The following is a 20,797-nucleotide window of genomic DNA, read 5'->3' as shown; positions in this document are numbered from 1 at the left end:
ATCTGGGATTTCAAACCAGAAAAGCCACGCTTCTACATGTGTGACAGTTTGAGACGCGCAAGATTGCACTACCCCAAAACAAATCCTAACAAGTCCCTTTTCGCAGCACCCCTTGGGTAACGCAGGACACCTATGGTGGTCCTTCTCTGAGTTTCTATACTCACTGAAATCTTAAAAAACGCAAGACGTGGTGAGTTTTGATCACCTTATTATATAGTGTACATAGTGTGTCACCGTTGAGGTTTCAATAATAGGAGCTATTATTGATATTGTTCTCACTAACTCCTGAAGCCGATAGCAAGAACAAAACTTATAGACTTACCAGTGCAAAGTCTTTGACAATCTTGGAGAGAATAGAAGATGTTTGTTTGTCCAGAGACACTGCGCTTTGCAAATTGACTTGTATAATCACATACGTTTTTATCAATGTCATAATAATAGCGATAGAATGCTCCTTTTAAATTACTAATGTCGGGCTTTTGCGCACAAGGACTTATTGGGTTTTCTGGAAGGAAAATATGTGCTTCGGTTTTATTAACATTCAAACCCTAAAATATTTTAACGGATAAACCTGAAATTGTATGTAATGAACGAGAATGCACACACTAGCATAAGGCTGGCTTATACTGATGTGGATAATGCTACATGTTGTGGTTTCAGTATGTTTAAATCTCAGTTCACGAAATGTTTCCTCCAGTACACCGCTCGAAAGAAATCTAATGTGTGCATTTTTTAAAGAAACACCTGTTTAATTAAATTGGTTTAGACACTACTATGAAGTTATCAATATGAATAGCCGAGTATATAGACGCAAGGTTATAATACGCATCAGCAAAGCACTAACTGAGATAACCTAGGTAGCACTTAAAAACCCCGCCTAACTTGACGCAAGCTGTGCAATCCTAGGGTTTTAATTGTGACTCAACACAGTTTTGCTCCAAGGCGTTTGTTTGTGCCACAGTACTTTTATTTGGCATATATATGGCTTTGCTTTGGCTCGCCACATAACATCCGAAGTGCTAGACTCTACTCAAAGATGGCACTGATAAACCGAAAGAGGAGCAGTGCGGCACAACCGGGCCCTTGTTCGTCAATTTAGGCTCGAAGATGTCAGATGACGGCCAATCTACCAGCAGTGAAGCCTAGCTTTTTCACCTGTCTGACAAAAGAGGCCACGATTTTAAGACTTTAACCAAAGAATGTTAGGTTTGGTTCTACCTTAGCTTCCACAGTTACAAGTAACAGTAACAGTAACAACACAGTAACTAGAAGCGCAGCTGTATATTAAATTAATATCAATCGAGATTAAGTAAGGCGGTATTGTCCTATCACGGGATTTTCATACAGGAATCGTTGAAAAAAAGTTTAGAGAAAAAAGCACGCACCTTGCAGTGGTCCGCGGTTTCGACGCATGCTATATCATTTTGCTTAAGTAATTATCCCTACATTTACAATGAAAATTAACTGTTTCTGTTATGGAAGTAAGATTCCAACAGAAATTAAAAGCTAAACTTGCGGTGTCTCTTGACTGCTTATTTCAGAATCATGGTATTTTTTGAGTAGACATTATTCTAGAGGAATATTTGCCGTTTTAAACAGTCTTGCAAATCGCAGTAAAAACACGGAATGCAGAAGACATCAGTGAACATAATAATAATATTAATAAGTATTATTATTAATATTAATTTTATTATCTATTTTGCTGCGTGTACCACACTACGCCACTGTGTTTACTAGGGCATTTCATACCCTTGCGGCAAATATCTTGAACCCTGTTACACACAAGAAACTGAAATACAATGAATTCGCTGGCAAATAAAAAAAAACAACAGTAACGGCGTCGGAGTCGGCGTAACCGCGCGTTGCGTTATGGGAATAATGCAACTGTGCGTGACCACGCGTTGCATTATGGGAAAAGTTCCCCACTAATTGTTCAGCTAGATTTAGCGGGAAAATTTCTCCGCTAAGCTTAGAGGAATGTTTTCGCTAAATTTCTCGCTAGATTTACCGGAAAGTTTTTGCTACATTTCCCGCTAATTATAGCTGGAAATGTAGCAAATATGTTCCGCTAAATGGGAGCGCAGGAGGAGATGAGGAGGGAAGTGTTCGGAGGAGGAGGAGGGGCCATACCCTCCCCTCCGTACTCTCCCTTCCTCCTTCTCAAGAGCTGCGCTCTAATTTTGCATTACGGAAAACTGTAAACGTCTATTTGTATTCTTATTATCATCATGATTATCATCATCATCACCATCGGAGTGTATTATGTGTTTTAAGTCTCTGCCGAGTGAGAGAATTTATAGGAAGTGCTCTTCCCGTAATCATGCGTATTATCTTAACGCGTTCTCGGGCAAATCGCAAAAGACATTTAAATCAATGGGAAACGATAAACGCGAAAATTGGAACTGTCGCACATGCAGGAATAGGGATACCTGGTTAAGCGTCAGCGCCATTCCTTCTAGATATATTAAAAAAAAACTCGAGCTCCTTCACTTGTTGAAGGTAAATGTTGATCGCCTTTGCGACCTTCCTGCGAAAAGTAGACGATCTCTTATCTTTGAAGCCATCCGTAGGCGCTCTAAAACAGACTATCGAGGCGCTCCAAAAGTCTGTAAAAAAAGTGCGAATCTGTCATGCGGCTAGTCGCAGCCAGATGGAAGATATATTAAACTACTCAGATCGGAAGTTGGAGCTCTGCAGGCTACCGTGTCCGATCAAACCTCAATGATTGGACACCTACAAAACACCGTACATTCGACCGAACAGTACAGCAGGAGGTGTAATACGGAAATTAACGGTGTTCCTTGTACAAGTGATAAAAACGTGAAAGTCACATTAGATGACCTTGCAACAAAACTGAGCATCGAGGGCTTTAACCCTGCCCAAGTGTTAGCACGCCATCGCCTGTGCTCCCGGCGCGAAGGGGCATCTTCGATTTTAATTCAATTCTCATCTGTATTCGGGAAAAAACAATGAATGAGTGCTCGAAAGAAGTTGGCCACGCTTCCTGGGACAGGAAGACAACAGAAAGTATGCTTTTATGACAACTTAACAGGAACCAGCAAGAACATCTTCTTTCAAGCCAGAACAAAGGACAGGGAAGAATCGTACAAGTTCCTGTGGGTAAAGAACGGCACCATCTTCGCCAAAGGGACGAGAGCTCAACGGCGCTACTAATCGCTAGCACTAGGAACATTGAAAAAAATAACGTAGCAGTAGAAAACAGAAATGTACTTTCTGACTTGCCTTCCTTTCTTAAAACTTCTCCGCCTAGTGCAAGTGCGATAACGGTACAACTTGTAGACACAAGAAGCATAAGAAAATATTGGGACGAGTTTCAACTTATTGCTCGAGCAGCTGAGAACATTGTCAATGTGTTTCTTTTGACAGAAGTAGATGTTCAAAATGTGGGCGTTCCACAAGGTCAATTTTCTTTATCCGGTTTGATACTTTCTTTACGACTCGCAACTCGGCTGAGGAGGAGGCCGCAGAGTACGGACGCAGGCTGCATCTGTCTCCGTGTCTTTTTCGTGAGACACCGCAGATTTCGCTGCGCCAAGTGCCGCCATCGCGTACATTAAAGATGGTTAATGCTCGCGGCCGAGAAGCTCCTTCTTCCAACAAGTGGGGTAAGCCCATATATCTGCAGCCACTGCGACAGCTCCCTACCTACTAGCCCTAACGAAGGGGATGTTAGGGCTAGCGAGGTGTACGACTGCAGCGAGCAGCTTGCGGACGACAACGACGACGGCGGCAACCAGAGGGAGGGCTGCTCCCCCTCGCCCATTTCTTCCTACACGGCTCGCGCGGCTGCCCAGCGCCGTGAACTTGAACCATCCCATCAGCTTCTGCACGGCGTCCTTCTCGATGCTTTGGAGGGGATCTCGTTTATGACGGACCAGGTGACCTGTCCGACCGAAGAAAATAGGCGGCTCAGGACTGAATGGGCTTGAAACACGGAGCAACAGGCGTTGCTTGTCTGCTCGCTCCGGGACGAGGCCAAGGCTTGCCGAGCTCAAGTTGCAGGCCTGGGGAAGGCAAGTGGGGCGTCGTCTTTTGCTGCAGTTGTTCAGAGCCGCAGCTCCCCGTCCGCTTCATGGGAGAAAAAACTGCCGCAGAGGCCCGAGGTGAGCTACAGATCTCGCCACCTGAATCTGGGATCCAAGCCCTCTCGCAATAAACGCAGTCGGCCACAACTCAAGCCGGCACTTCTGAGGGTCGAGTTGAACTCCACTGCACCAAGCCAGGATGGTGCACGTGACGGGCGAGCGGCGCATCTGGGGCCGACGCGCCCGAAGGCTCGAACCCCCGCGCTGACTGCGGCATCCGGGACCTCAAAGCTGAGCGTCGCTTCGCCGTCAGTGAGTCGGAGAGCCTTATTGCGTCACCAAACTGGCGCTGGACACCACCTGTGACGATGTCTCCTCTCGCCTATCCTCCGTCGGGCTTGACAAACTGGAGTGCCGGTGTCTGAGGAATCGGCACGGCTCGTACGCCTCCACCCATGTGTCCGTTGCTGCCGAGGATTTTGAGAAACTCGCTCACCCTGCCGTGTGGCCTAAATCCTGCTTCTTTAAAGCTTTCAGAGGCGCCCTTCGACAAGCCCTTCTCCATGTCTCAAAGGGCGCTCCGACGACCGAACAAAGGTGATGAGTCACGTTGGTTTAGTTAATCAAAACGTCCGCGGCTTATGCACAAAGGGACGAATGTTGTTGTTTTTTTTTTGTTGTTTTTTTTTGCTTTTTTATAACGCTATCCTATCCAGTTATTCTATATTCTGTGTTACGAAAGCTTGGTTATGCTGTGACATTGGGTCCTCCGATTACTTTCCATTTTTATTTGTGGTGCACCGGCGTGACCGCGACTTGGCCACGCGTGATACAACTGGAGGCGGCGTGTTAGCGGCCGTTGACGGGCGTTTTCGCTCGGAAAGACGCGAAGATGTAGAAACGTTTCCCGAGAGTTTATGGGTAGAAATCAAGTGTGCAAAGAAAGTACGCCTTTTTATTGGCCTTGTTTACCTGCCTCCGCAAACGACGCCCGACGACCTTCGCATGTGTCTCAATGGCATGGAGAACACCTTTAACGAAGTACACGGGCGTGATGTCTTAATCTTAGGTGATTTTAAAGCTCCAGACATAAACCGGACCCAGTTTAATGTTTCGACAGCCAAATTTCATGACAAGCAGAAAGACAATGACATCCTAAACTTTGTTTCTTTTATAGATCTTGCACAGCACAACGTTATTCTTAACCACCAAGGTAATGCTTTAGATTTGTGTCTCTCAAACATGGATTGCGTGCGTGTAGCCCGAGGTGAAGTCCCTATGGTTCCTTTGGTTAAGTATCATCCAGTCCTTGACTTGGTGCTTTCTTTTGATGATTACTCGGTTTGCGCTCCTGTTGAGGCTTCTCTACCACGCATCTTATACAATTTTTCATCAGGAGACTACATCGGGATGCTCCCCCACCTATCGAGTGTTGATTGGTCCAAGTTTTTAGAATCCTCTGATGCATATTAGCAGCTCTCTTTGCGAGATTAATTGGAGAGGCCATCAACAGATTTATCCCTTTAAGATCTTTAAAGATATCTCGCTTTCCTAATTGCTTTTCTAATGAACTAAAAATGCTACTAAAAAGGAAAGACTTCTTACACAGAAAGTTCAAGAAAGGTGGTCTCCCAACGTGGGAGGTAGAACTCAAGAGTTGCAGGAAGAAATGTATGATAATGTTAAACCGTGACCGCTTGGCGTATCGTGCGTCAGTGAAACCTGACCTTGTCAAAAACCGTAAGAAATTTCGAAGGTACACTAAATCACGTTCCGTGAATGATATTGTATCGAAAAGGTTTTTGGATAACCATAAAAGAGTTGCAGAGTGCGCGCCTAAGCTGTTTGCAGATCATTTTAGTTCAGCCTACAAAGACAGTACCGTATGCTCCTACGTCAAGCTGGCTCACTCGAATTAATTCGGTGACCTACTAAGTTACATTAATGTCGACAAGGAATGTGTAGAGCTAGGTAGTAAAAAAAATGAAAGCCACGCTGTCTGTGGGACACGATGGAATACCATCTGCAATTGTCAAAACATTTCATGATATAGTCACACCTACACCATGTGCAATATTTAACAACTCATTAAGGTGAGGCATATTCCCTGAAAGGTAGAAAATTGCCGTGGTCGTTCCGGTTCTAAGGTCGGGAAAGGAAGGTGATGTTCTCAACTACAGAGCAATTTCCCTACTCTCTTTATTTTCCAAACTTTTTGAAACAGCCATTCATCAATTCTTGTCTTTCAAATTTAGAAACTTAACCTTCGCTAATTAGCACGGGTTTATGACCGCAGATTAACGACTACAAATTTTGTAAGTTTTATGTCTGCCGCATCTTAGGTAGCCTGCAACAGAGGTCAGCTAGACGGGGTTTCTTTTGACCTAAGCAAGGCATTTGACGGTGTAAATGATATGATCCTATTATCAAAGCTTTCAGCCTACGGGGATTGTGGCAGAGTATACGACTGGTCTCAAAGCTATTTGTCAAACAGGAAAGCGTACGTTCCACACAACATTATGAACTCTTCATTGTATAGGACAAGTTCTGGCGTTCCTCAGGGGTCCGTCCTAGGTCAACTCCTGTTCACAATTTTTGTAAATGACGTCTCTGACCCTATTTCTAATTCTTTGTTCCTGCAATAGGCTGATGACATTAAAACTTACAAAGAAATAGTTAGTTGAGATGACTGCGTTAGGATTGAGGAAGATAAATATTTTTTCTTTAGGAGGTGGTCAGCCAATAAATAATCTTCCCTTAAACCGTGCTAAAACCAGGGTTATGAGATTTACTCAGAAGGCACAGAATACATTTTTTTCGCATATAGTATTCATGGTGAACCCTTGTCCCGGGTATGTGCAATGGAAGATCTGGGAGTAATGTTCGATCCCAGCCTGCGATTCTCTAGCCCCGTAACATAGGTTCGTTAACTCGTCTCTGCGCATGCTGGCTGTTTCCTCTCGCTTAATGAATAACTTCAAGCATCCTTCTGCGTTTCTCACGTGGTACCGCTTGTTATGCGTGCCCCAGTTAGAATATACCTCAGTTGTGTGAAACGGAATCTCTAAAACTAACTCATTCCAAATCGAACGAGTTCAGGAAAAGTTTATTTCCATTTTTAAACATCGCTACCTTATGACGGATGTTCATTGTTCAACTTCCGACGCAGCGTTAGAGCGTGTTGACTTGTTAAGCATGCAGCAGTGTCGTCAGAAGCCGGACCTATTGTTTTGGTTTAAAACATTGCATGGTTCGATTAATTCACCAAGCCTCTTGTCTGAAGTGTGCCTTAGGGTTCCACGTGTGTCTACTCGGAATCAATCATCCTTTTATATTTCCAAAACTTTTAGTCTTTTAAGCCCATTTATTAGACTGAATAAGTTGTTACAAAACAAGCGAAATATATACAGTGGGCAAAGTAACTAATAACAACACTGATTTACACTTCACCCGTGACAGTGGCGACATCGGCCTTCGCGAGTGAAACCTGTTCAGGTTTTGACTGAGAGCGCGTGACTGTGTCCGAAAAGAAAGAAGACGAGAAAAAGAAATCTCGGCGACGCGAAAAGCAAGAGAGAAAGAAGAAGATCGAGGACTGACAGTGATGGTGAACAGGGGGAACACCAGGCTGATTGTGAGCGGAACGGGCGCAACGCCAGAATGACAGCGGACGGAACGCCAGCTGAACGCCAGCGGAAGGCGAGCAATCGGATCGGACGAGACGAACGCCTTGCGAACGCCATGAACTGACTGAGAATCTTCAACTCCAAGAATTTTTACATTTATTTTTCCAGTGTTAAGACAATTTTGTTTTCTGCTAAAGTTATCGGCCATTATTATAACGAAGACACCCACTCACTCTTCGAATCAGAAGCAATCAATATAAGTGTTATAACCAGTACTCTGAGAAACTCGATATTTTAACTCGTGCTACAGGGCATTTGTTATTTCTATTAAACACCTGTCCGGCGTGTGAATTATGAATGTGGTTCACTTTAAGGTTGATTTCGGAGAGCAAAGACAGTGTTGGCTGTGTGCTTGTGCTACTGCTTCGTATATTATTCGTTTTGAGTGCCTCTCCAAACTTGTTTTTGCGTTACTGTAATTTATCATAATTGTAAACAAAAACTAGAGATTTTATTTTCTTATCATTCAGCTCAGTGTACGTCGTGTAGGATTATATGCAGTTACTGTACAGTGCATTGCTCTTCTGTATTTGTGTGTTTTATGTATTCATTTCCATCCAGTGTGCAAGTACCACGACCCCAAGGTTGTTTCTGGACACTATAATAAGCATATTGATTAATTGATTCCATATTTTAATTTTAATGTCAAGCGCAGTTTAATTTTGCGGATTTAATGGGAGTTCGTTAAGAAGTATTCAGGTTATGTTAGTGCTTTGGAATTTATTGGACATGTAGTATCTCAAAGCAATAACAGGCGGTCGTAATATGCAATAGCAAAATACGAACATTAAATTGACGGTACTGAATATATGTATAAAATATATCGGGACTTTACACTCTAGAGCAACTCTAAACATGTCGAAGATACAAGAAATAGTTCTTAAACGAACCCCGTCTAACTAAAAATATTATTGAAGCAGATAAAACCTTCTACGCAGGGGTACTTTCTGAAGACGCACCCTGCAATGATAAAACCGGGATCGACGTGTGTACACGCACAGAGACGGGCACGCGCCAGTGTGTTGCTTTTGCTGCCAGGTGAGCCGACCATCAGTACCGACATCTAATGGTGTTCATTAAATAATGACGTCTTTATTATATTTCAAAGCAATGTATTAAAAAAAAATGAAAGGCGTTTACAACTCCCTGTAACGCCAAATGAGAGCGCAGCTCTTGAGGAGGAGGAGGAGGGAAGGGTACTGAAAGGAGGGTATATCCCTCCTCCTCACGTCCTTATTCTCTCTTATGCTACTTCCCTCCTCCCCCGTCCCCCTCGTCCTCCTCCCTCTCCTCCTTCCTCCTCCTTCTCCCACGTTGCATTATGGGGAATTTCCCATAATGCACCGCGCGGGACCCTCGTAACGTCACTCGTGACCTCACATGTGACCTCACGAGTCCCGCGCCTTGCATTGTGGAACATTTTCCATAGTGCACCGCGCGGTTACGCCGACGGCGACGCCGCTCAAGCCGGAAACTGGTACCTGAGAGCTGCGCTTTAAAAGAAGTCATCTATATGTATGAGCTTTATTTATATCCTGGATCGTCTAGCATAACATATAATTTTTTTCAATCTCAAAATAGGCATAGTTACTTACTTGCGCAGGTCTCCCAACACTCCTTTGCTGTTTCAAAGCTGTTTCCGCCGTCGTCACATCCCTTAAACTGTTCACACCTTTTGGTAATTGTATTGTACCCATACTGATATGCCAGATATGCGCAGGAACTTATATTTTGTATTGGCATGCTGCACTTGTCTTGTACAAACCCTGTATATTTTTAAGCCATTGAGCAAGATAATGCAATGTTTCAGAGTCTTCACATATTATTAACACAGAGCGGACTCTAACAAAACCAACAAATACGAGTAAACCACAAAGCTCGTTTTGTTGCGGACGAGAATAAAGAAGTTGAAAAGACAACAAGAAAACAGGTACATAACTGTGCCTTTGAATTCTGTGGATTTCGCGTTGGATTTTTATTTAAACATATTTATATCTGGTCAAACCCTCCGGTCACAATAGTGCTTCTGAGCCATGATGTAAATGGTGGCATCGCATTCTGGGCCGCATAGTTTCATATAATAGTTTGCATTGTTCATCATAAAGCGCCGTTCACACTCTTGCAACCGAGTAAGACCGACCGAGAGAGACCAGACCGGTTTATAAGCCTCTTGCGACGTCTTAGGATCAGCTCCGCTGCAGCGCATCCGGTCCTAAGATGTCGCAAGAGGCTTAAAAACCGGTCTGGTCTCTCTCGGTCTTACTCGGTTGCAAGAGTGTGAACGGCGCTTAAATGTTATACTTCATACAATATTCGTTAAAGTAGTGTAATAGCCTGAACGACGCTTAAATATTACACTTCATCCAATATTCGTTAAAGTAGTGCAAAATAGTAATAAGTTCAATGCAATTTTTTTTACATTGTAATTGCTTAAGTCTTGGAGCGTCAATTTGAACTGGCTATTGCTTACTGTTAAACGGTTCGAACATGCAAAATAACCAACAGAGATGGAAGAGCGGAGATTGACAATAACGAACTTAGTCACTCACTGAACTCTGACGCTGCGCAGTGCTACTATACTTCGTTTCAGCTTCGGTCCGAGCGCGGCCGATGTTATGAGCCGAAGGGCCAATCAAACAGCGAAAGAGGCAAAACGTCATGGCGTGCTTTCTGCAGTTGATAGGACCAGCCGGTATTCGCCGTTTCTCTGTGCGTGCTTCTTTGCCGGCTAGTTTTATAAAGCGCAGAGAGAGCACGCCATGACGCTGCGCTTTTTAAGCTGTACGATTGGCCCTTCGGCTCATAACATCGACCGCGCTCAGACCAAAGCTGAAACGAAGTATAAGGGCTTAAGGCCACAGCTTAATCATATGGAACAGCGCGAATTTTACAGGGACAGAGGAAGGAACTGGACCGGACGAGCGCCGACTAACAACTGAAAGGTTGATTATCAGAAAACCACGAAGAAAACATACAACAAGAAGACTCTCCAATCACGAAGGAAATGCGCATGCGCCTCAGAAAATTGGGTACTTTCTGTTACACAATTCGATATGCGTCATCCCCGTTCTAAAAATTCGACCTCACTGTCCAGCAAATTCAAGGAAGCCTGACTCACGCTTGCTGGCCCCTCCTTCTTTATTCTATGAGCTTCGACAATCTCTCGAGTTTTTTGGTCTTTGCATTGATATAAAACAATGGCCTTGCTAAGTAACGGTGTACAGGCGCAGTCCCTGCAGTGTAACGCCAAGTGGGGTCAGCTCCCACTTGGCGTTACACGGCACAGGCGAAGGGTTCCCGCGTGGACGAATGGCCGGCCAGTCCTTGTCGACGCTGGAACGCATCGCTCTGATAGGCTAATATGCACCATCCGTCGTTCGACCACATTTAGAAAGAGTCGGTAGTTCGATAGCGCCTATGGTCGTACTGCACCGACGGGGACTGTGAGCACTCTTTTAATGCGCAAATCGGCCGCACATTAATGTAAATTCTGCTTTTTTAGCATGCTTAGAGCTCGTAATTTGAGTTATGACTAAAGAACGAGGATGTCAATAACCACTTTAGTGAATTCTATGCGTTGCAAGAATGGCGGTCATTCCAGCTTTACCATAGCTTCCAGGAGGACGTTTTCAAGTTCAATCAAAAAATTAACTTGCTGCTTTCATTTTATCCCTTGTATGGAATAAATTACTAACTTGTAAAACTGATTTCCCGCGATACTTAGAGCACACAAAAGAAATATTCGTATAATTCTAATTTTATTGCATCACATGCCCTCGAGCCTTTTCTTCAACGGAACAACAAATATCGTTTGACTAACCGTTGTAGGTCAATATTTTAGTAATGGCAAATATCGCACAGTTAGGTAGCTGGAGCCAAAGAAAGGTTTAAAGTTAAGTGTTTGTGCATGCGTTTATACATTGGGGATTCAGTCTGCCTAAATAGCCAGCTGAACTTTCCGCTACAGATGAGAAACTTTGTCAAATAGATGCTAATTATGGGTGGATTACCCCAAAAGCTACACCATTTATACGAAATTGTTTGACCCATAATACCCTTTTTATACGTTCAACAAGGTCGCTTATTAGTCACGAGAAACTGGGTATTTTTATGTATTGTGTTTATTATCAAATAAAGAGGCAAAATAAGGTGGCAGAATAAAGACTCTATTTCACGACGATTTGAAATTATTCACATTGTTTCCATCTCTAATGAATACGACCCTTCTAGAAAAAAACTAACTGTAAACTTACTTCCACATCGCCGGTTACATTCATAGAACGTTCGAAAGGCATTTCCTTCCCCGTTCGGGCACTCGGTTTTGTTCATTTCTTGACATGTAAGTGTTTTATAATTAAACCAATACCACTTGGTGTCTGTTGGTATACACCCGCTCTTAATCCCCTTTGCGCAAACTCCGAAATCTGGAACTTAATAGAAATTTTATCAGCACCCTAAACAAAATGGTCATTTAGTTGTGGGTGTTAGGAGAGGAGTGGGAGGAGTAAGTTTGTTTACAGTTGATTTCAAGCATATAAAACAAGCAAGAAAGATTAAGAAATCGGTAAATACTCAAAATGTTTTAGTTAAAAATATAACCTAAGCAGATAATTATACCAATACGATTCTCGAATACCACTATATACTTGATAACCAAACGTTATTCATGGCATTTTTTAACCCTTTAAGTTCTTTTCTTTTTCTGTTAGGGCATCACCAATGTTTTTTGTTTTTTTTTAGATAGAAGATATTGAATTCGAAATTAAAAAAACACCTGTTTTTAACCCATGTATGATAGTAGACATTCCTCAATTGAATTCTCTTTGTGTATTTTACAATTATGTTTAGTACTTGTGTTTATAGCTGGTGGAATATCTGACATCGTGTTTCGTCCATCCTTCATTTCGCATTCTTTTTTTCTGGGAAGCACCCGTAGCGTGGTTGCTACGTCTGATGATCTTTGTGTTTCTGGCATTGTTTGCAGACCCCTCCGCGAGCAATGAACTACACCAACTTCGTTCATTTGAGCTTCCGGAGAAATGCCTTTTAGCGACTTCCGTCCTCGAAACATTGCCATGATATCTCTAAATTGAGTAGGGAAAATTAAAAGAGTGGGGTGCCATTGCTTCAAACTACCTTAGGGTATTCGCAACTCTAGGGGAGGCAACGCCACCCAGCGAAAAAGACGTAGTGTATATAAGCGGGGAGCTACCGCCTCTCCATGTATGCAGTAAAAACTTCCGCAACCTGGCGGTTAATAAGTGAAACAGAGAAATGGAGGGAGCACGCTCACGTTTGCAGTCGCGAATAAACAACGCCTGTTCATGTATATGTGCCTCAAGTGCGTTATTAGATATTTGAGTTGAACTTTACCTTATTCTCTTAAAGTTGGACATGCTTAGGTATTCTGCACATAATAAAATCGATTACTTTTATATTACAAGTATTTGGAAACGCGACGGTCTCTTACATTAATTATTGCAGATACGCGTCGATTTTTCCATGTGTACACACTGCTGCATAGGCTGACATCTACCATTCGGGTTTACTGATGGCCACAGGTAATGCAACGAGCAGTGTATGATCTGAGTGTCTGCCTATTTATTAAACTGAACGTCGCTTGAAATTCATATATATGAGTCAAAATAAACTATGAAACACAATCTACATCCCATACCTAAGCTGCAAACGGTACAGTGATTTAATTTCCCCGGCAGCTATTGTGGGTGTACAGTGCTCCACTTACTTTTACACCATCGTTCGCATTCATTAGACGAGTCAAATATGTTCTTGCAAGACCCAATAGCACCATTCCATGGAATTTGGACACACTGCCCGTTGTAAGATCTGTAAGTCCACTTTTGAGAGGGTGCACCTTTCCCGGGGTTGTTTGGAGGATTTTCAAAGCAAAAACTTGGTACGTCACCTAGGATACCAAAACATATTCAATTTAACTAACTAGAAAAAAAAATATACACGATCAGTTGATTCCTTGTTTAAGTAACAAAATAATATTATATAAAATAAGAAGTAGCTACACAAATGTGAGTGATAGCATAGAAATTAGCTTACCTGGAGTCCAAAATCTTGGTGACAAAACCAGATGCATCTGATGTAAAACACTGTACTCCTTAAAGTATTTTGATGTAAAGATGTAATATTTTCTGAAGCAAAATCCTTCATTTTTTGTTCATATATATATATGAATGCGGTATTAATAACACCTTAATTATATTTGTGACCTTAGTAATGGTACTAAGCAAAAACATTATATTCCTCATCATTTTGTGGAGCTCAAATTATGGCCCGATTTATTTAGAATTATTTAACCGAGTACTGTGTAAAATATTAAATTGCACCAGACGCCTCACACCTAAGGTTGTTGCGTCTCTAAAACTACACAGCTAAACGTTGCCAATAAACGCATCTTTGTTGATGAAAATACCGAATGCATACTGGAGCGTAAAGCACACGAAGACAGTGAACTTTTTTTTTTTTAACTGGTGGAACACTTTTTTTTATAAAAGTGTCTAAAGCCCCCCCCCCCCCCCTCCTTTCCCACCAAAAAAAAAACGTTAAAAAATTATGAGGATGGCATAGTTGGCAACCTTGAAGCATTTTTAAAATCCCTTAGTGTGGCGCTCTTTTAGAGCGCTAACACATATACCTTTTTACTCTGATATCTGTCTGTTGCTGCTTTCAGCTTATTGTCTTCGCATCAATATCTCCTATTTTTACGTCTAACATAAGAATATTTGCGAGTAAAAAAAAATATGTCGCCGAGATTGCCAATGTAAGGTATTTCGGAAAAAGAAAAGCATTCTGTGCTCTCGCTGCAGAACGCTGGGATTTAATCTTCCTCCGCGTCTGTCTCGCTCTGAATGAGCATCGTACCAGTGGCAAAGGTTCGTATCAAGAGCATTTATCGGTGTCGTCTTCAAAATCTTTAACACTAGCTTTTATTTTGCAGCGTTCAGAGTTCATATTTGTGCTGCAACGATGAATATATAATTGTCACGTTCACTGCCCCGGCGCACTGTCAATAACGAAGTATGATATGCTTTGAACTGAGACAACTTTTCCCATAAATATACAAGTCGGTTTGTAAATCTGGGAGTTTAACTGCTGAGCTTAGAAAACATTGACGTCACGCGACACTACGACCTCACACTCCGATGTCAAGTATTCTGACATCATGTCATGTCGTGACCACGCGGCATGACGTAAGATCGAGGAGCACAGTGTCACTGCGTAAAGTCATAAGGTCACGTGACGGGAAGTCACGTGGCAGAGTGACGCAGAGGGGTATGAACTTGGGTGAGTTGGTTGTACGTTGTAGATAAAAGCGCTAAAGAACACGAGGGACAAGTAGAAGAACGGCGTGCACCGTAGAGCGACGCTTGACATGATGTCGCGTGACGTCAGGTGACATGATGATTGGGGACGAAAATGCAAAGTATTTTTGGTTATGGCTTTTATGTTCGCTATGTCAACAAATAAATATATATTTAGCCTGCATGTTTTATAAATCCTCTAAAAAATGAGGGGAAATGTAATGCCGGATTCGCAACGCAGACATGCAGAATACCCGCAACTTTGGCTTCTGCGTGTGGGTTCCGATATTTATGTCCTCTTTTTCGACCAGTGGCTCAGATGTCATTGTATGCTGCTAGCCTGCGTTCTTAAACTAGTGTGTGTTAACTCGTATCGCGCTGTTGCACCATGTATTCTGTCCCAATCTCAAGCGAGATTGATTGTGGTCATCAAAGATTTATTAAGAACAACGTATGATAAAGCACAGTACCTAAAGCAGGGGCAGCCGTACTTTAACTGCAGTAATAGCAAAAGTAACAAAAAGTGTTAGAACAAATCCCCTTTCAAGTGAGGTAAGAAGTAAAATCAAATTTAAATCGCACACCAGTACAAAAATTACAGAATTACTTACATTTATGTTCATCGTACAGATTAAAGGGTAAGCGGATTTGAGCAATGGAGCTGGACAAGTGAATGCCGCCTACAAAACGAGGCCTTTGCATTATGTCACGTTTAATGTACCTTCTACTCGCTCCAAGTAAAAAACAAGCTCCAGCTGGACTAGATTATGTGAGGAGGGAGCGTGTATATGTGTCTTTATGTTGGAGCGCACTCCGGAAAACGTATTGAAAGCAATCTTCGGATGTTCTCGGAGCGATCGGTAGGCGTCGTTAACAATACGACATCATGTTATGGTGAGGCTAGAACAGGAATGTCTCAGGTCTTGTCGTGTAATTGGTATTAAATGTTTTAGCGAGTTTTCTTTTTTTTTTTAAAGCATTGAACACGCTGTTTGATTCTGGGTCTTTGAAAGCCAGAGGGTTAGCAACATGTGACTTGTAAACCACCGCTGCCGGCTGTGTAAAGCAAAGGCAACCTTAGGCAATAAAATAAAAAAAAAAAAATGAAGAAAAGTTTTAGAAAACAACCGGAAACCGACATGTTTTGCGCCAAGTGCGCGGTACAAGCCCATACTACCTAAAAGACAGGGCCTGCGCATTGCGTCATCATTGGTGGATCCTTGCCACGCCCCAAGCGACAAACGTGCTCAAGCTCAACGAGACTACGCCGCACAACGGGAGACGCGCAAAAAAACACAAAAAACAAAACAAAAAAAAAACTACGGATTGGATGAAGGCAGACACAGAGCGGTCGCTTGTCTTGGCATCGCCGCGTATGAGCGTCACGTTCGCTGTGAGACGCTGGAAGACGCCCTGCCCCGACGAGAGTTAGGCAGCGCTGCGTGGACTTACTAGTGATGAAGTTTAAAGGAGATGAGTTGGGGGAGAAGATAAGGAGGGAGACAAGGAAGAAAGGAGCTGAGAAGACAAGGAGACATGAAAGACATTGAGCGGAGATGATAAGCAGAGGAGACGACAAGTACCGGCTCTTGTCTTCTAGGAGGTATGTACAGGCGGAAACATATAAAGAGCACAAGTGTGGATTCACATATATTGTATATTTCATTACACTCACGTCTGCACACTTGATTACACTGACATTGGCATGAGAATCTATTTTCGTTAGGACTTCCAACCCCTTTAAACACGGTGGGGGAGCATTTTCCGGCACTGACTTCATAGAACCATCCTATGGTAGGAATTCCGTCATTCATCTTTGGTTCGAGTAAACATACGCTTGTGTTACGCCAACGTGGGCAATCGGAGGAACCTGAAACGAGTGAAGCATTTTGTACTAAATGTAAGTTCGTAGTTTCGAGGCTTTCATAAAGCTTAAAAATCATAAAAAAGCGCAGCCAAGTTGATGAATCACCTCGATACTTCAACCCATGTCAAGGCAAAGAAATATAACAACGGACATACACGCAACATACCTCAAGACGGTGTGTGTGTGTGTGTGTCCGTTATTTTTATTTTTGCGTGTCTGGGGATGAAGAATGTAATTGAATAATGTTTCGTTTTTGTTGCATGTTTGTACAACTCGCAGTGGCTAGATTTTACACCCGTGGGAGCAGCGGTATATTGTTTTCTAGTTTCGACCACTTCTGGCCGCCTCTCATTGCAGCGCCATGCTGCAATGCAGACTGCTGACTCCTCCCAGTATAGAAAAGCTCACATTAGAAGCGGTAAACAATCTGGGGTTCATCTTTTAGATGGATCCCGTCTGACATCAATATTATCAATAACAACGATCTTCAAAGTCATGACATATTTTTCAACAAGAAAAATGTCTCTGACAGCTGGTCTCTAGCCATGTAGGGGTGTGCATACTAATGGCATAATGAAAGCTTTTTTTTTTACCCTTATCTTTTATGGAATTTTATATATAAGGTTATCAAACTATAGTTCACGAACAGCGAAAGTACAGGAGGTTGTATTCAATAAAAAGCTCCATCTATCTACATCTGTCGTCAGTGTAACATGTCAAAGAAGTCATTCGATGTACCTACGGGTTTCGAACTGCAGCAACGCGTGTTGTTGGGCAAACTGGGAAACTCAAGCGAAAACGCTCATATTAAAAGCCCTTAAAAATGCAGCATCTACTTTTATGCGTATAAACCTTTTTTTAATGCGGAATATGCTGTAGGTACTGCTAACAGTTTACGCTTGAGAAGTGCCTTAACACCATATAAAGCTTATATCTTCTGCAATGAGTACAAGCCTTCATGTCATAAAATTGGTTTACCTTTCGCAGCAAGAGCGAGGACCAGTGTGATCTTGAGCAGCATATTGCAACGTCTGCAGGATCGTCAGAAGTAGAGCCTTTATGTAATGTTTGAAAAATGACAGCGTCTATGGAATGTGCATTTCCTGTATATGACGCATATCACGACGTACGAAGGCAAAGACCGAAAAATTAACGTTCCAACCACATGTCAACGGAAATAGGAAATATACGCTTTCAGCACTTCGCAGCGGCTGCTTACGTAACACGATTTCCGTGTTCCGGATTTTTTTCATGAATATTTTACATTATTCTTCGTTTTAAGTTTTTCAACATCATTTAAATTATTTAAACTGATGCACGCACTATAATTATTTTCTGAATGCAAAGAAGCAACACCGAAAACGAACAAAACATACTACAGCATTTCCTTCAAATATAGAATAAGAGCTGCCATTAAATATTCGACCGTCCTAAAAAACTTGAGAAATAAAGTATATTTCAATATTGCGATAGAAATGTAATTATGTATGCCTGCATACTGGGTGTTTCAGCGAAGACTGACATAAAATTTCTAATATTAATGTATTCGAAGTAAATGAATAAATTATTTCGGGACCGCATTAATCGGGATGGCTGATATCTGAAAATGCGCGATACTTACTAATTACTTTTAATTATCTAAAATGGCTAATTACCTATGAATTTGTAGAGATGGACATATGGCTTTAACTGGAAATTTGCCGAGCCTCATCGAAAACCACTAAATCATTCATTTTCATAAAGACTTTGAGCGTGCCAGAAGCGTACCTGCTTCTGGCACGCTCAAAGTACCTGCTTCACAACTCGTGAAGCAGGTACAAAGTTAGAAGTGCCACAAAGCGCCCGCGCGATTTTTCCGTCCCTCACTAGAGCTCTACCCTTGTACCTGCTGCGCGAGTAAAAATTTCAGCGCGCTACTGCGCTTCCGATGTGCTCGAAATCTTTATGAAAATTACTGATTTAGTAATATTGCCACGTGCGCCGCCGAGCGAGCGCTTGCGTGGCCAAATGATTACCGCGCTTTGCTGTTGCGCGGAGGGCCTAGGTTCGATTCCAGTCGTCGGAATGTTCTTTTATTTATTTTTTTAACTTGGCGTTCTCGTAAAACTTGAGAACCTTCTCGACTGATCAAGTTCCGAATTTTCTACACGCCAAACGTTCTACGCCGAATGTTCCAGAAACCTACGCGGGTACATAAGGGACTCCGCGTGGCGAGCGGAGTCAGTCTCGCTCCAGTCTTCGATCCTGCTGTTACGCCGGCTTCGACGCCCTCGACATTCTGTTGTTATCCTCTGTTTCCTTTTGTTTTGAGCACAAGTTCGCCCAATTAAACATTTTGATTTTCTCAGTTATTCTTTGTTTCGTCACCTCATCATTCGTGACCATTCGGTGGAGGTGCGGGGAAATGCATGTCCCTGCAGCGTCCTCCTCCAATGGCCCAACAGTGCAAGTCCGACGCCAAGCCCACGAAGATCCAACGAAGGCACTACCGAGACTCGATTAAGTCGTCGCACTGAAGGCCTACACCCGGAATTTAGACTTTTGCCACCCAAAACCAAGTAGCCAATGAGTTCGACGATAATCACCCAGACGTCAAAGACATCGCCCGCCGCCGCCGTGGTATACCTGCCCGTCGCACCCCGTACTCCGACCATAGAGTTATTATAATGTACGCTAGAGGTTCAACTGGCGCTAGTGTCTATGCGACTTCCGTGACGCAAATTGAAGCAGACAGCAACCAGTCTACTTTTCCAGTCTTCCCGTGTATTCCTATGGGAAAGCGCGCGTGCATTTTGTCTCTTCGCCGGAAAATAACACGGAACACTTTGGTTATTTGGGTCGTACCGAATAGTATGTACCTTGATTAACACTGTAAAAGTGTAATTGCTTTAGTTAGCGCATTTTTCTTCATCAGTGACCGATGTTTAACTTCGCTACATTTCAGTCCCAAACGTGTGTTCCGCAGCAGGTGTGTAAAAACAAGCGACAATTCGAAGCAAAATTACAATCGAAAGGAATGTAGAGTGTGTTCAAGGCTCGCCAGCAATCCGGTGACGCTTATATATTGATAATATGCCAGTCGTGTCACTATATAAAAATGACCCCGTCGTGCATGAGCGGATAAAAACGTTCAAAATGTAGAGAATAAAGTCCGTGGGCTATAAAAGTTGTCTCTTCGTATTTTTTTCTCTGCCGGGCAGCTTTTATCGGGCACTTGTTCTCAAAGATTTCGAGCGTGCGAGTGATATTTTGAACGTAGAACAAGCAGCTTCGCTCAGAGCAGAAAGAATAAAACGGTACTTACTTATTTAAAATAGAAATAGATTACGTGGCCTTCAATTAATTTTGATCGTATATACACGTGTAGTTCCTGATCCGGTGTTACTGCGTAGTTCTTGCCGTCTTTCTTAATTTCCAGATGTCCTTCGTTCGTTTGGCACGTATATCCCCCACGCTGAAAAGCGCCGACGTCGTGTTCGCGCTAACAGTGTCCGACAGTGCTCATAAATACACGTACGAAGCTGTTTTAGCACCGTTTTTAATGCGATGAATTTGAAAGAAAAACACCGTAACTGACCAATTATTTCGTCGGCCTGACTGAGAAATGTTCCAAGCTACCTAGAACGTACGAATTATTCGGGATATTTGCTCTTATGGTCGCGCGCAGTGAGAAAATGCACTCACTTTTTCCCATAGAAATGCATTACCGGAAGTCAATTTTAGACTGGTTGCTGTCTGCCTCAATTTGCGTCAGCACACTAGCGCCACATGAACCTCTAGCGTACATTATAATAACTCTATGACTCCGACGCCTTTCGACGGGGAGGTTCACGAGGATATTGAAGACTGGCTGCAACACTATGA

At 42.7% G+C, this 20,797-nt stretch overlaps 1 protein-coding gene across 1 annotated transcript; it reads right to left on the bottom strand.

Annotated features, from left to right (window-relative positions):
* Positions 1–278: 278 nt before the first annotated feature.
* Positions 279–17,954, bottom strand: LOC115328144 (papilin-like). Its single transcript, XM_029989292.2, has 6 exons — positions 17,912–17,954; positions 16,742–16,936; positions 13,479–13,658; positions 11,986–12,162; positions 9,328–9,498; positions 279–505 (listed from the first exon to the last, which is right to left on the bottom strand). The coding sequence occupies exons 1-6, from the start codon at positions 17,952–17,954 to the stop codon at positions 279–281; spliced, it is 993 nt and encodes a 330-aa protein (XP_029845152.2).
* Positions 17,955–20,797: the final 2,843 nt, after the last annotated feature.

Source organism: Ixodes scapularis, unplaced genomic scaffold (assembly GCF_016920785.2).
Source record: "Ixodes scapularis isolate PalLabHiFi unplaced genomic scaffold, ASM1692078v2 PGA_scaffold11__112_contigs__length_91849675, whole genome shotgun sequence".
Classification (NCBI taxonomy): domain Eukaryota; kingdom Metazoa; phylum Arthropoda; class Arachnida; order Ixodida; family Ixodidae; genus Ixodes; species Ixodes scapularis.
This window is presented reverse-complemented; position numbering and strand designations above follow the sequence as displayed.

Bases quoted from the DNA above. Each gene is read 5' to 3' on its own strand.
- LOC115328144 (XM_029989292.2), bottom strand. From the start codon at position 17,954: ATGCTGCTCAAGATCACACTGGTCCTCGCTCTTGCTGCGAAAG. The intron at 13,659-16,741 runs GTGAGTGTAATG...TTGGTATCCTAG, and splicing joins GTGTAATCAAGTGTGCAGAC to GTGACGTACCAAGTTTTTGC. The intron at 9,499-11,985 runs GTAAGTTTACAG...AAAAATATACAG, and splicing joins ATGTAACCGGCGATGTGGAA to GGTTTGTACAAGACAAGTGC.